At 58.4% G+C, this 14,905-nt stretch overlaps 4 protein-coding genes across 4 annotated transcripts; all 4 read right to left on the bottom strand.

Moving 5' to 3' along the window:
* Nucleotides 1-1,460: 1,460 nt before the first annotated feature.
* Nucleotides 1,461-2,242, bottom strand: KVR01_003876 (uncharacterized protein; the record flags this gene model as incomplete). The annotated part of the gene is made up of 3 exons (XM_044790139.1): nt 1,461-1,540; nt 1,963-2,048; nt 2,130-2,242. 3 exons carry the CDS (start codon nt 2,240-2,242, stop codon nt 1,461-1,463), a joined length of 279 nt encoding a protein of 92 aa, XP_044648891.1.
* Nucleotides 2,243-2,452: 210 nt separating this feature from the next.
* KVR01_003074 (uncharacterized protein) lies at nt 2,453-4,778 on the bottom strand. The gene has a single exon (XM_044787458.1). It carries the CDS (start codon nt 4,415-4,417, stop codon nt 3,083-3,085), a length of 1,335 nt encoding a protein of 444 aa, XP_044648089.1. The 5' UTR covers nt 4,418-4,778; the 3' UTR covers nt 2,453-3,082.
* A 2,769-nt stretch (nt 4,779-7,547) lies between these two features.
* On the bottom strand, nt 7,548-10,632 carry KVR01_003085 (uncharacterized protein). Its single transcript, XM_044782136.1, has one exon. The coding sequence runs from the start codon at nt 10,230-10,232 to the stop codon at nt 8,262-8,264; it is 1,971 nt and encodes a 656-aa protein (XP_044648100.1). The 5' UTR covers nt 10,233-10,632; the 3' UTR covers nt 7,548-8,261.
* Nucleotides 10,633-10,878: 246 nt separating this feature from the next.
* KVR01_003584 (bifunctional hydroxyacyl-CoA dehydrogenase/enoyl-CoA hydratase FOX2) lies at nt 10,879-14,882 on the bottom strand. Its single transcript, XM_044791784.1, has 8 exons — nt 14,330-14,882; nt 13,931-14,267; nt 13,397-13,874; nt 12,937-13,345; nt 12,449-12,877; nt 11,731-12,341; nt 11,560-11,664; nt 10,879-11,480 (listed from the first exon to the last, which is right to left on the bottom strand). The coding sequence occupies exons 1-8, from the start codon at nt 14,486-14,488 to the stop codon at nt 11,294-11,296; spliced, it is 2,715 nt and encodes a 904-aa protein (XP_044648599.1). The 5' UTR covers nt 14,489-14,882; the 3' UTR covers nt 10,879-11,293.
* Nucleotides 14,883-14,905: the final 23 nt, after the last annotated feature.

Raw genomic sequence — 14,905 nt, 5'->3', positions numbered from 1 at the left:
CCACACCGACGACGCCAAGCCCCCAAGCTACCGCCCCGGGCTGTTGCAGCCCTGTTCCTCTGGTCCCTGTTGCCCGCACTCGGTCGACATTTCCGGCTGTCCCACCGTCCCGCTCAGCGGAGGGGCCGACAACAGCTGTCGCCATCGCCAGCACGCTTCAACGGGGCCACGGGGCCACGGGGCCAGATTCCGTGCCAGCGTCGTAGTGATGGCCAATTCCCGATCCCGAGTCGATCAATCACATCCGACCACATCAATTCCTCGTCACGCCCGCCTGGCTGCCCCCAGACACTCTCTGCCAAGACCAAGAAATCTCCCGGTCCGGTCACGACGCTCGAGCACAGCTATGCGAAAAGAGTCGCTGTCTACCAGGCAGGGAACAAGAGAGAGAGGAGGGAGGGAGAGTCAAAAAAAAAAATCACCCGGCCCCCAATTCAAATGAACATACTATGTAGTATTGCTGGGCCGTATTCTCTGCTCCTGGTGTGCCCCCAACAAGATTCACCCGCAGTTGCAGCCTGCTCCCGATTTCCTAAAACGGGGCCATCTTGTCGAGTGCGACGCAGTCTCGCGACCACAATAAATAATCTCAGCCTTTCGGTAACTCCAAGCAGAGCCGCCCTCCGCCCAGAACCTTCCTCAGCAACAGTTTCACAGGGCGGAAGCAACCAACCCACGCACCACGGCGGCCTTTGGTACATCGCTGACACGAAGTCCTGGAGCTTATGCCGCCCAAGGACACTCCTGTCACACTCACGTGGAGATCCGGGTCCACACGATCGACACAAGCCCTCTCTCCCACGCCCATCCAACGACTGGGGCCGACCCCACCCGCGGACATTCTGGCCCATCCAACCTTGAGTCGCACGCATTCGCCGCCTCAACTCTAATGCCCTCCTTCTTCCTCCCCTCCCGCCCTGCCGCCCTGCCGCCCTGTCATGCAGTGCCAATGATACGAGGCAGCCGCAGCTTGGGCTCAGCTCCAACGTGGCTCGGACTTCGTCACCCAACCTTACATTGTGCTCTTGACTATCCGGCCAGCCAGCCAGGCCCCTCCCTCCTTGGCCTCGCCATGTCTTGCATGAGCTGCTGGCAGACACAGACGCGTTTTGACTTTTCGCACCTCACAGACGCCGCCTCCACTCTGTCGTCCATGCGTCACAGAGTCGTGTCAATGATTTCATCTGAGCGGCTCCGCTATATTCCAGAAACTATCAGGCCGAACATTGTCTTCCCACGTACCTAGGTAGGTACTTACTAACAAACGCACAAACAACAAGTTCTGCTCCCCAGATGGCGTACGCATAACGCCAGGCGCATCAACAAGACCAGATACTACCATTCACACACGCAGTACAAGTAGGGCATCAAGAAAAGACACCCAAATCGCTTCATCTCGCCGAACCGATCGTGGTGAGCCCGTGACGTTCCGTTCGCGCGTGGTCGCGGCAGTCCCATATTTAAAGGCTCTTCTTCAGGCCACCTAGCGACCCCATGCCTGCCTTGATGTCCTGAGCCTGCTGGTTGCCCTTGAGCTCCGCTGTGATTGAAGAGTCAGCAATGCCGTGGTGAGTGCTCCGGGAGCGGAAAGATCGCGATAACTCGAAAGCAATAAGCCTTTCATGTGCTCCAGACATGGGCCGCGAGGTGAGATTCGAGAAATCAAGCTCGCATTGGATGAGAAAGCCACCCTCGCACAACAAACTTTTGCTCGCCGTCCTTCCCCTCGGGCCGGGCGCAGGATCCGGCACGTGAGGAGGCAGGCGAGGCAAGACCCAGACCGATGTCGTAACAGTCCAGCCCAGGCTCGGGGGGAACACCGGGCACAAGGGGCGGGGAACAGCGGGACGAGTGTGAACCCAGCCGCGCCATGGTACCCGAGGTCGGGACGAGCAGCGACAGCGCGGGCATTGCAGACGGGCATGACTTGAGATATGTAGCAGACGACAGGGACAGACTCACAGTCAACAAAGTCCTCTCCCCTCTTCAGGCCTTTGGCCTGCATCTCCTTGGCCTCCGCCTCCGCCTTGGCCTTCATCATGAAAACACTAGAGAAAAGAGGGCAAGTCAGTAACCCAGTGTCCTCGGCACCCATCAGGCGCTGGTATGTGAATTTGGTGAGGTCTCACCCAAATTTCTCAATCAGAGGGTCCATGTAACCCTGGTCATAGGCAAAGTAGGACGCCGCCATGATGAGGATTACAGTGAGGAGCGCAACGGCGATTTGGTAGGTTGATTCCATCTTGAAATGCGGGTGGGTTTGTAAGTGATTCAATCAGAATGGATGTCTATGGGTAAAGCACTTGAGTAGTAGAGGTGCTTGAAATGGGAAGTAGTTGGGTTCAAGTCCCTTGGAATAAATCACCACTTGATCTTGGACCATGTTCTTATATGAAAGCAGCTTATTGATGTGTCTCTCTACCTCAACTCATTGCGGTTGCACAGTATCCCAGTTCCTCCCAGGAAAAATGCGGGTAACCTACGATGACGTCTCCCCTGCGTATGGTGATCGCGGCTACCCGTCGCCGTTCCAAGTTCCCGGGCAGCAGCACTGCAAGCAGGTTTTCGGCGTCCCATGTGGCGTCGTCAAAACCGCCTTGCCAAGCGGCCGCCTGCTTCAAACTACGACGACAGGTTGCACCGCTATATCGGAGAGGTCTTATATATGCTGTTGGATGGATGCACGAACACATGGTATGGATAGACGCATAAGGAGTCGGCAGATAAATGAATGAATGATTAACATGATTGGCTCTGGGCTCATTTTCTATTTGATATCGTCAAATCGTCTCGAAGCTACATGAATGTTGTAGATCGGTTTGGATCGCCGTGGGGGCATTCGTCTATATATAGTTGAAAAGGAAGCTGCAGCGGCGAGGAGCGGCGGCGGCAACAGTGAACTCCCAAACTTGGTAAACCCCGACCCCAGAAAAGCAATTCCCAGAACACCAGTACTCGATCGCCGAGTCCAAGTCTAGTTGCAAGTCTATGCAGTGTGTGTGTGTCAGAGAGCGTAAAGGTTGTGGTAGTAATTTAACAAGGTCGTCCGTCGCAAGAGGCCACATGTGGTCCCGGTGGTCAGCTACTGCGCCGGGGCCACGACAGCAGGGGAGACGGACGTGGAGCCCGGGTATCTTCCCCCCTGGAGCAGATATCGCTCGAAGTCGAGGCAATCCCTGGTGGTCCTGCCGGACGATGACACGGCGCGGCCTAGCCGCCAGTCACCCGACATGTCCTCCCAGTTGTCGTTGGTGACGCCGTGGAAGCTGTAGGCCTCGTTGGAGGACCTCTCGACGCCGACGCATTCGAAATCACCCTCCAGGTGGATCCTCTCCAGCTTCGGCAGCCGATTCCGCAACCCGACGAACAGGCCCCGGAAGGTGCCCCGGCAGAGGTGGATGCCGCCCAGGCCACCCTCGTGGGCCTTTGCGAGGCCGCGACCGCCCAGGCGGAGCCGCTCGAGCGTGCCGGCGTGCCGTAGGATGAATTTCCGCAGGTCTTCCTCGTCGCACGAGATGCCCTCCAGCTTGAGGTCGGTGAGCTTCTCGAAGGTGAAGCCCTCGAGCAGTGTGTCGAACCAGATGATGAACTTGTGCTTGGGCATGCCGTAGGTGTGGAAGGCCAGTGTGAGATTGGTGACATTGGCAGCACAGCGCAGGATGTGGCCCAGGCCCTTGATGGCCTTGAATCTCTGATTCGGCAGCTTAAGCGTGGACGGGTCGACGGTGATGTTGAGCGTCGTCAGTTTGGCGAACGAGGTCGAGACGCAGTCGAACCAGTGCCTCCTCTCGTCCGGCAGCCTCAAGGTCTCCAGCGGGAAGCGGTCGATGGTCAAAGAGGTCAGGTCTGTCTCCTTGAGGGCGGATGCGATCAGGGCAAGGTTCTTGGCGGCATGGTCCCGGTCCATCTTGCGGCAGCTGGGCAGGCCCTGGAAGACCTGGTCCAGGACCTCAATGTCGAAGGGGCACCTGGTGAAAGTGACATCGAGGTGGCGTAGATTTGGCAGGTTCCGGAAGGCCTCCAGGACCATGTCCGGGCGGCTGTCAAAGGCCGGGACGGTCATGCGCTGCTGCTTTGCCTCCCAGTAGGCCAGCCAGGCGGCCTGCAGACGCTCATTGCGCTCCTCGGGGTCCTCGAGGTAGTGCTGGAAGAAAGATGCGTGACGAGCATTGTACTCGTCGACATCGGCGAAGTTGATGGTGAGAGACTGGACGGCACTCCTGAGGCGCTGGTGGGTGGCGATGGAGTGCAGCCTGGCGACGTCGTCCCTCCAGCTGACGACGTTGATCTTGGACCCCATCAAGTACTCAAGGCCAATCTCGGCAAAGAAGGAGGACATGAGGCGGAGGTTCTTGACGCTGGGCAGGTCACAAGACTCATAGATGAGGCGCACCAGCTCTACGGGGAGGGACTCCATGATGGAGGAGCAGGTAGCCTGCCTGAAGCGGCTGCAGGTCGCATACGAGGGTGGAACGCAAGGGGGAAGGGCGGGTGTGGTGCGGATGGTCGATGCCGAGGGCGAAGGAGGCACGGCAGACGAACACACAAGATCGGGCTGGGACGGTCAAGCAGGCAGGCAGGCAGACAGGCAGACAAGACAGACAGACGGGTAGATTGTAGAATACAAGATGCTGAAGATTGAGCAAGGTGAAGGGGAGGCGGGCGAGGAGAGAGAGAGGGTGGGAAAAACGCTTGTTGAAGAAGTCCTGAGGCTTTGTACCTACATCAGGGGGGAAGGGGGATGGGGTCAGATCAACGAGTCGGGACTGGCAACGCAAGCATTTTGCAGGCATGTCACCAGCAACAAGTCGTCTGGCGGACAGGGGCCTGGCAGGTACACTGGGAGCCGGGAGCTGGGAGCTGGGAGCTGGGCGGCATGGACGGCCCAGCAATGCGCAGGAACCACACGGCGACAAGGTCTGTGGGCGAGGGCTGCAGCAGCAGCAGCAGCAGCAAGTACGTAGCACGTAGCACGTAGCACGTAGCACGTAGCACGTAGCAGAAAGAAGCGGCAGTCGCGAGTGACATCTCACCAGGCCCAGGATCCCGGAGTAAAGGTCCAGGTCAGAGCAGAGAGGGTCCAGGCCACCAATGCCGGGCCGGACGGTGAAGGAAAAGGTACCTGGATACCTGGATGGATACCTGGATACCTGGACCACGCGCACAAAGAAAAGCATGCGACCAGGGCGACCATGGCGACCCAAGACCCAGCGAGACCAACCAGACGAATGAAAATGTGGGCAAACAAGCAAGACAGGCGGCCAGAGAGGGCCAGAGAGGGCCAGAGGGGGCCACAGAGGGCCAGAGGGCCAGAGGAGACCAGTGACCGACTATGTGATCAGAGAAGGAGAAAGTCAACGTCCAAGATAGTCGGTGAGCCTGAGACACACACACATGGGCCGCCATTGGCCCCCAGCCCCCGATGCCCCCCCGGCCTTGTGCGACGACACCTGGTAGCGTCAGTCCAAAAGGTTGTTTATTTTGTTTCGCCCTCTCTTCCTTTTCCCCATTCGCCTGTCCGCCCGGCTCCCGCTGGTCGTTTATACTTCTGGCCGAACAGCTGCTGCCTCCGTCCTCCGTGGTCCGTACTGTGCTTGTGCTGGCTGGCTGGCTACAACTCTGCACCATCACACTGCACCACCACGCCAGATTGATGCCGTGCCCCGGTGCTCCCGTGCAGCGCAGTGCGGCAGAGGACGGTACAGGCACGGTGGGAGGCATCAGAAGATGAGATGAGATGAGAAGGCCGCCGGACTGACGGGGCCACTGTACGGATACATAACACCACGCATCGACAGCAAGTCATCTGCGACCAGTCGAGCCCGAAACAAAACCCACCGCCAAAGGTGGGTAGTGCAAGTCCCCACGGGTCTCACAGTCTCACCGTCAGTCCAAAGGCGGGCAAGGTGTGAAGCGAGAAATAAAAAAAAAGGTTAGGACATTTCCTTCTTGACGCTGCGTGACGGTTTCTAGATGCCCGGGGATCTGGTTCAATGTTCCGACACCAGAATTGTGGTGCCCACCACACCCCCATGCTGCATGGCTGCGGTTATCCTTGCTCCGCCTTTCTTTGTTTTTCGTCGTCTGCCAGCCCGCCTGTTAGCCCGTCCGCCCTTGCAGCCCTGCCAATCCTTAACTCTCCCGCATGCCCAGAGGTCCCCAGGTATCCATGTACCCTCGTACCCACATGTCCAGCCAGCAAGGTCTGGCCTGGGCCCATACTCCGTACTCGCCTCCACACAGCTAATGTGTGTTTATTTCCTTTTGACGGTCCTTCTCCAAGTCCTCCTCGTCAGGCTCACCACCGACATCATTATTAATCCACAGTTCTGCAAGGTACAGTGGGTGCTGTGGGTGCAGGAGGTGAGAGGAATATGGCGAGGGCCCCGCCCGTCGCCGCCAGACCTGCCTCCTCCTCCAGCGGTCACGAGAGGAATGCTCCGTCAGTCCGTCCGGTACCCACGGCAAGCCACGGTGCTACTACATGGCAGATAGACACACTCGAGACTGCAGATTCGATTGGCTTGGGTGGTCTGTGTACGGAGTAGGATGGGCACTGTATGTACTATGTGCGTACTACGTGCAGGTGAGTTGCTCATCACACTTTCCACAAATATACACATTTCCACAGCACAGCCAGCAACCGGTGAGCGGCAGCCTCAGCTTCCTGCTGGTCAAGCTCCGAGCTTGGAGCTGTAGACGCAGCTCACAGCGAGGTGCAGCTGCAGCTGAAGCACTGCAGCGTCATCGTCGCCGACTGGGGAACAAACCCACGCTGCCGGGCCTGTGTCCCCCGTTCAGGGTCTGCCTTGCGCGACGGCGTTTCGTGTGGTATCCAGCCGCGAGAGCGGTCTTCAACACAACGTGCCATCAGGGGGGGCTAGCTCCCGTGAAGTTTTGCCCACGCCATGCCATGCCCATGCCATGCCATGCCCGGGGTGTGGAAGGACGGGTGAGGTCATGCACGGCAAGAACAACGTGAGCGTGGGAAGGGAAAAAAAAAAGAGACCGGGGTGGGAAAAGAGGGGCGGGTCCTGAGTCCTGGGTTTGATCATCGGGTTAACAAGTGACTCGTACCCGAAACCTTGAAAGCCTGTCTGCTCCTGCTGCGGCCAGGGCAACAGGGCTAACACTACACATGTAGAGGGGAGGGGGGGGAGGAGACAGAGAGAGGGCCCCGAGAAAAAAGAGAGGCCCCACTCGCAATGCAGCGTCGCATCCACCACAAACCACGAGGGCCGTGATAGGGCTGGGAAAGGAGGGTGGGAAGAGGGTGGGCTGCGCGTGCGGGTTGGCGGGCTGGCGGGCTGGCGGGCTGGCGGGCTGCCGACAGGGCTTGTCTCGTCGAGTTAGCCTCACCGCCGACCTTCCTGCCCGTGGTTTTGTCTCCGTTGACTGGCTGGCTTGACCGCGAGGCCTGCTGTCGAGGCCGGCCTGCCTGACTGCCTGCCTGTTCTGTCCATGTGTGGTCTGCTGGTCTGGAACTGCAGGGTGGATATTGTCAGAACCGTTTCCAGCTTGCTCACACACTCTCCCTCTCACACTCACTCCCTCACGCACTCACGCACCCATTCACTCACTCACCGACGCAGTGATCGACTCCATCCGACAGTGGTGACCAGGCACCAACCCCCTCACCTCCCCATCGCTTCTGGTCAGCAGAGCAGGCTTGGCGCATCAGCCATCGTGCCCCTCTGCCCGCTTCGGACCTCGACCTGGTGAAACCTCGTGTCACCCACGTTGGCGACGGGGGATGAGAATAGTGGGGATCGTCCTCTCACCACCTCTTCGATTCCATCTCGTACATATCTCGAGCAGTCGGTGAGCACCCGTCTCTTGCCAGCCGAGGCCCGCCCCAAAACGGGCAACGCGCACATGGCAAACCACCGGTGAGCATGGCAAGCTCGGCTTCAGCAGGTAGATTTCTATGACATCGGAGATTCGCACCCCATCTCATTTCTATTATGTATGATAATGTATTCACAAGAACCTGTCAGCTCTTGCCGCACTTCTTTTCCTTCCCGGACGGACCGATTCCAGCTACCGACGCCCGAAACGCCAGACTCCCTTTAAAACAAAAATACACCCTCTTGGACCCTTCGCCAAAACCTGCCTGGACGCTAGAAATGCTATTGCTCACAAACGTGTGCTGTCCGTTGATGAACCCCGTGTGTGCGGTTGCAGCCCTCGTCTGGCTGCTATTGTGATGTCGTGTCGTAATTATGGCCTCTTCGGCCACTGCGTAATAAACGTAGCCGTTCCTAGTGCCCGAAGAGCAAGCCCACGACCACGTCGCACACCTCCGCTACCGTGGGCACCCTCCCGTTGGTCAGGGCCGCCTCGACGGTCCGGTTTGTGATGGCAATTCCAGTCTCAAGATAGGCCTGCTCGGCACCGCTCAGCTTGCGGTGCTCGACCTCAGCCCACTTGCGCTCGGCCTCCTCCTTGGCCTTTTGCACGACACCATCCTCGTCCTCCTTCTGCCAGAGGTTGCACTTGTTGCACAGGTTGCAAGGCCTCCCGTCGCCCTGGGGCCTAAAGTGCTGACAGTAGTGCTGGTAGCCCGCGTCACTGCCTTCCTTGCCGGTGATGTCCTTGCGGCAGACGTAGCACATCTTGTAGCCACACGGACATGTCATCTTGTTGCACCCTTGCGTCTTGACGAATGAGGTGTTGCACTTGGGACACACACGCTTCAGAGCCATGCTCATCGCCTGCTCCACCTGGGTGCGGAGGGCGATGAGACTGGACTCATTGCATACGTGGATGTCGACCCACTCCTTTTCACAGTCGAGGCAGGAGCTGCGCCCGCAGTCCGGTGATTGGCAGGTGAACTTGAGGCCGCGCGAGCGTCGGCTGTGGCGCTTGAGCGCCGCGTTGAACTCCCCGACTACTCTCTTGCCGAACGGCAGCTCCATCGCTGCCAGCAGACAAATGAACAGGTAGACTAGGCCCAGGATCACGAGGAATGGGAACCCCGCAATGATTTCTAACGCCCGCAAGAGGCTGTTCCTCGGCCCTTCAGCCCCGAAGCAGGGAGGGAATTCCCGCGACTGGAAGTACACGTCGTCCACCTCGGCGTAGTTGCAGAATGGACATCGTGCGAGGGGAAGCCCAGAGGCTTGGAGACTGTACTCGGCCAGCCTCTGGTCGAACTTGCGCATAATCTCGGCACCCTTCTTGACGCCAAGCACCGCCCTCTGCACCTGGTCAAGCGAGATGCAGCTGTCGCACGAGTCCGAGCTGGCGTTCTCGGGCATCGCCGGACATCTGAGGGTGCCGGTCTGCGGCTCGATGGTCTTGGCCCAGCTCTGGCCGAAGACTGCCTCCGTGACCGAGAGCTGGACGCATCTGCGACATATCATGTGCCCGTTGGCGTTGCAGGTGGTGAAGTCCTCGAATGAGCCGGCGGTGAAGCAGCAGCAGCACTCGTGGGTCTGGTTCTCCCTCTCGGCCTCGTCTAGGTTCATGGCCGCAGCCATCTCCAGGTCCTTCTCTTCCGTCTTCTCCCTCGCGGATATCCTGAGCGGAGTGATCAGTTCGTCGAACAACTCCCGGTCGAGCTCTGTATTGCCCGTAGACTTCAGTGTCGGCACGATGGATCCCTGGCCAGTCGATTTCCATATGACCAACGGGTGGTTCCCCGTGTCGGCGGACGAGACGGTTTTTCGTCTGTATAACAGGAGTGATGACAGCGTAAATCTCCACGATTTTTGGGAGAGGTCGACCAAGGTCTTCCTCGCGGCCAGGTAAGAATAGTTGGACTCTGCGAGCACAGCGTTGATGGTGGAGCGAGGCAGCCCCTTGAACTCGTGCCAGGCCAGATCTTTGGCGGCAGCTATATATTCGGGGCTCTTAAATCTCTCGGACCTGGGGACCAAAGCAGCGACGTCTGCCTTGGTCTGGAGCTGCCTCCAGCGGCCTTTGACCCATCCGACGCGGTTTTTGAGCAAGGCGTCAGCGACAACTGCCAGCCTGGACTCCTCGGAGAAGCTGGACAGCATCTCGCGAAACACCTCGACCTGGACGTCTGGGAAGACCACGGCAAGGGCCTCCAGACTGCGGTTCAGGTCTCGCAGGTCGGGGGCCTCGTCATCGTGCGGGCAGGCGGCGAGCTGAGAGTCGTCGCAGATGTACTCGGGGGTGGTGTCACTCTGTGCCGAGGATGTGCTCATGGTGCGCTTTTTGCCGGGCCGCGCAGGGGCGGAGTGCAGCAGGGCGGAGAAGACCATGTTGACCTGTTGTCGCGGCGGCGCGCCACAGTCATGCTAGCCTGAGCGTCTGCTGCGGCGCTGGGTGGTGGTGAGGATAAGGGCGGTGGTTTCTTTCCATTTGCGTGCGATGTGTTGCGACCAGGTCGGAGGGTTGGTCGCGTCGCGGGTGGCTGCTCTGCTGGCAGGTATGTGTGTACTGTATGTAGGCAGAGAGAGACTTGGGAACTGGGCGATGGCGGTCGCGAAGAAGCGGCAGTACAATCAAACCATGGCAGTTGGACCCGACACTAAACCTCGCTGTCACGCCCCGGCCCTTTGTGGTCTCAGCCCAAGCCGGCGCGGCGTTGAACGAAGTATTTGTGTGTTGGGGGCATTGATATAGGTCATAATGCCCACCTACTCCGTACACAGAGACGAGCCCCGGACCAGGTAAATTGGACTCCATAATTCGACTTGATTGCTTGGCACGAGGGGTCCTCGGGTCCCGACAGATTTGCCCGCCTGCCCGCGCGGCCAGATTTATCGATAAGCGAGGCGCAGCTACAAGGGGCAAGGGGGAAGGGGGGGTGGGGTGGGGTGGGGACAGGGGTTGAGGGGCTACGTAAGGCCATTTCCTGGGATCCCGTCTTGCCAGGTCTTGCCATCAACATGCGGTGCCAGCAGACTTAGACCTGCCATCCAGCCCATCAGGCCCATCCTTCCCATGATCCCGTATCCTGTGTGCAACCGTCACCTGGGCAGCCTGGCAATCATCCAGGCCATCCTGCCATTCATCTCAGCAGGACAGCAGGAATGGCATGGGGAAATGAGCCCACCAAGGATCACGCCCTCCCGCTTGCGATCAACGAACCACATCTCACCTGTCAGCCTGTCAACTGCCATCATGTCTCAGACCTAGGGCCTGAGCAAGACATCTCATTCTTCAAGACAAACAGTACACAGTAAATCACGGGCTTCAAATTGTAGTACAAGAAACGAGGATGGCGTGGCAGTAACGCCGCATACAGACACCTTCCATCAGTCGTAGATAATATCAATTGCCAACCATCGTATCATATCACTTCCAACTCGTCATTCACCTACAACTTACCCTTTGCATCCGACACCAGCTCCACGGCGGCGCCGCCAATGGCCAGCTTGCCCGTCTCCTTGACCTTTGTCTGGAAGATGACCTTGTTACCTTCCTTCCACATCTCAGTCACCAGCGTCTCGCCCGGCAGCACCGTGCCGGCGAAGCGGACCTTGATGTTTTTGAATGCGCCGAACCTAAGTAGTAACACGCCCATCAGTATCCCGGCTACGAAGTCTTTCTGTTCCCAAGTGAATCAGGGAATGGAGAACTTACTGCTCATAAACAGCCTTGCCAGCAATGCCCATAAAGCAGAGGCCGTGCAGGATAGGAACCTTGAAGCCACCCATCTTGGCGAAGGCGGGATCGACATGGAGAGGGCTGTTTGAGTATCAGTCAGTAAAATTGCCTCTAAATAGTGGCAGAGTCGACCCTTTCTCTACTTACTTGTAGTCGCCGCTCAGCCGGTAGATGCATGCCTGCTCCTCCGTCGTCTTGGACTCGACGACAACGTCTGCCGCCCGCCCAGGCGGCTTGTTGGCCGCCGTCGCAGCGCCCCTGTCGGAGGGCTTCTTCTGCCCGCCAAAGCCGCCGGAGCCGCGGAGGAACACGGTCATCTCATTGTAGAACAGCTCCTCCTTGGTCTCGGCGTTCACGGTGGTCACGCCGTGCCTGACGATGGCCGCGTTGCCCTTGTCGACAACCTCGATCAGTTTGGCGTAGCTGAGCAGCCGGCCCGACGTGGGGATCGGGTACTTCCGGACCTCGAGGTACTGCTCGCCGTGGAGGAGCATCATAGGGCTGAAGTTGGGCACGAGGCTGTCGAGGCTGAAGGGCGTCTCGGCGTCGAAAGGTGGGATGACGCCGTAGGTCGGGAGCACTTGGAAGTCCTCGGCACCCTCGAAGACGTAGCGAAGGTCGTCCCTCTTCGCGCCCACCCCAAGGTTGTAGAGGATGGAATCACGCTCAGTGAATTTGAACTCGGTGGCTGGAGACTCTGCCTTGAGGGCAGTCTGGATAGCGTCCAGGTGCTCATTTCCGCCCGAAGGTGCATCACTCTGGAGACAGTGTCAGAATTTCTAACAATTTGTATTCTTTACACTATGCTATCGTAGAACAGAGCACAACGACTAGATGCAGGTGAACTGGAAGAGGCTCATCATACCTTAGCACTCCCGCCTGCCTTGTTTCCAGCATTTGCCATGATCTTCTCCAAGCTGGCCTGGGTCTTGTCGGGGTGGTCGGAGCGGCCGTCGAAGGTGACGACGTCCTTCCAGTGCTTCAGAACCTCTTCGGGCGTGAGTGGCACATTTGTGGGGAAGCCGTGACCACCAGTCCGCTGCCACCTGGTCGCACCGACCCACCCGCTGCCAACCTCGTACAGGCCTCCAGTTGGGTTCTTGGGGACCTTGTCACTGGACAGGGCAACGACAACCGGGGCGATGTACTCGGGCTTGAAGGCCTGGACCAGCTCCTCAGGCAGGATGGTCTTGGTCATCGCCGTGCCAGCGTTGGGGGCGATGGTGTTAACGTAGATATTGTACTTGATACCCTCGAGAGCAAGAGCGCGAGAGAAACCAAGAATACCGCATTTCTAACGACCGATCAGATTCTCTGAATGGATAGGAGTCTAGAGCCAGACTGAAGACTTACCGCTGCGGAGTAGTTGGCCTGGCCGAAGTTTCCGTAGATACCGCTGGTGGAGGTAGTGTTGATGATACGGCCATACTTTTGCTTGAGCATGTAGGGCCAGGCGGCCTTGGTGACCTTGTAAGTTCCACGCATATGCACATTCATGACGGGGTCCCACAGGCTGTCATCCATGTTGTGGAATGACTTGTCACGCAGGATTCCGGCGTTGTTGATAACAATGTCGATCCGGCCGAAGGCGTCAATAGCAGCCTTTACGACGGTTTCGCCATCCTCAGCCGAGGCTTTGACGCCAACAGCCTTGCCGCCAGACTTCTTGATCTCGTTAACAACATCGTCTGGGTTGACAAGGTCATTGACGACAACGGAAGCTCCGTACTTCGCAAACGCCAGCGAGTAAGCGCGGCCGATACTGGCACATTGTTAGCTGGGCACATGTCAAGTCACAAGAGACCGTACTCACCCGGCGCCTCCTCCGGTCACCAACGCAACACGGCCGGAGAAGTCAAGCTTGTCACCTGCCTGGTTGGCGCCAAGCTTCTGAGACTCTTCCAGCAGGGTCACAAAGTCGTTGGGCCCGGTTGGGTACTGCGGCTTGGAGAAGTCGATGACTTGGTCCCACTTCTTCAGCACAGCTCCTGGTGTGTAGCTGTCGTCGCACTTGAGCAGCTGGCCGTTGGAGCGCTCCCACCTGTACTTGGCCATGTGGCCACCGCCAACCTCGAAGATGCCGCCAGTCTCCTGGGTGTTGTCCTTGTGGACCAGGACAGCAACCAGAGGCACGACCCATTCGGGCTTCATCAGCTCAAGGACGTCTGGGGGCATGATGGTCTCGGTCATGCGGCTAGCTGCGATGGGGGCAATAACGTTGCACAGGATGTTGTACTTGACGCCCTCCTTGGCCAGGGTCTCGGTGAAACCGACCTGGGCCAGCTTGGCAGCTATGGGAAGTCAGTCAGGATGGGTCTCACCCCAGCATTGTGGGTCATCTTCTTACCAGAATAGTTCGTCTGGCCAAAGTTGCCAAACAAACCAGCAGCCGAGGCCGTGTTAATAACACGACCGTACTTCTGTTTCCTGAAGTGTGGCCATGCTGCCCTGGCGCACTTGTAGGCACCCTTGACATGGACCTTGAAGATCAGGTCCCAGTCCTCGTCCTTGATGTTCTTGAAGCTGACGTCTCGCAGGATACCGGCGTTGTTAATGAGGATGTCGATGCGGCCGAACGACTTGATCGCGGTGTCGATGATCTTGTCGCCGTTCTCTACAGAGTCGTAGTTTGCGACGGCCTTTCCGCCGGCCTTCTTTATCTCATCGACGACGACATCGGCTGCCTGGTCAGAGAGAGGGTGGGGGTCAGCTGCGAGCGCGGAAAAGCAACCGCCGGGTGTCTCACTTTTGAGGAATTGCCTTCGCCCTTGAAAGACCCGCCCAGGTCGTTAACAACGACGCTGGCGCCCCGGGAGCCGAAGAAGGTGGCATATGCCTTCCCGAGACCACCTCCGGCGCCTGTGACGACCACGACCTGGCCGTCATACCTTAATTGGCCCGCCATGCTGTCTGGAGTCTGGTTGCGAGGGTTGTTGGGAGAATCGAAAATTAGCAAGGTCCGATTACTGGAGAACAGCTGGGAGGAGGAAGGTGGAGTGGGAGGGTTTGGAGGGTTTAAAAGAAGACGAGAAGCAAAGTGAGGACGTCAAGGAAGCAAGTTGACCTCGTGGTAGGCGTCAGAGTCGGCAAGCCGTTGCAATGAGCCTCGGCTTTGAGCCCCTGTGGCTACGGTTCCAGAAAGCCAGTCCGATTTACCGAGGGGCCCGTGGGGAAAAGCCCCGGCCAAACCCTTCTGGGCGATGGCCCGCTTTGCGCGACAAGCTAGCTCATGCCACCCTTTTTTCACATGCTTTGATCGACCCAGCCAGCCCAGCAAGCTTACTCGAGCCCATATGCACGCACGCACTGTACCTTAGTCACT

This window comes from Diaporthe batatas (assembly GCF_019321695.1).
Source record: "Diaporthe batatas strain CRI 302-4 chromosome Unknown Contig00003, whole genome shotgun sequence".
In the NCBI taxonomy this organism is placed as follows: Eukaryota; Fungi; Ascomycota; class Sordariomycetes; order Diaporthales; family Diaporthaceae; genus Diaporthe; species Diaporthe batatas.
The sequence above is the reverse complement of the archived record's forward strand: the minus strand, read 5'-3'. Positions and strand labels throughout refer to the sequence as shown.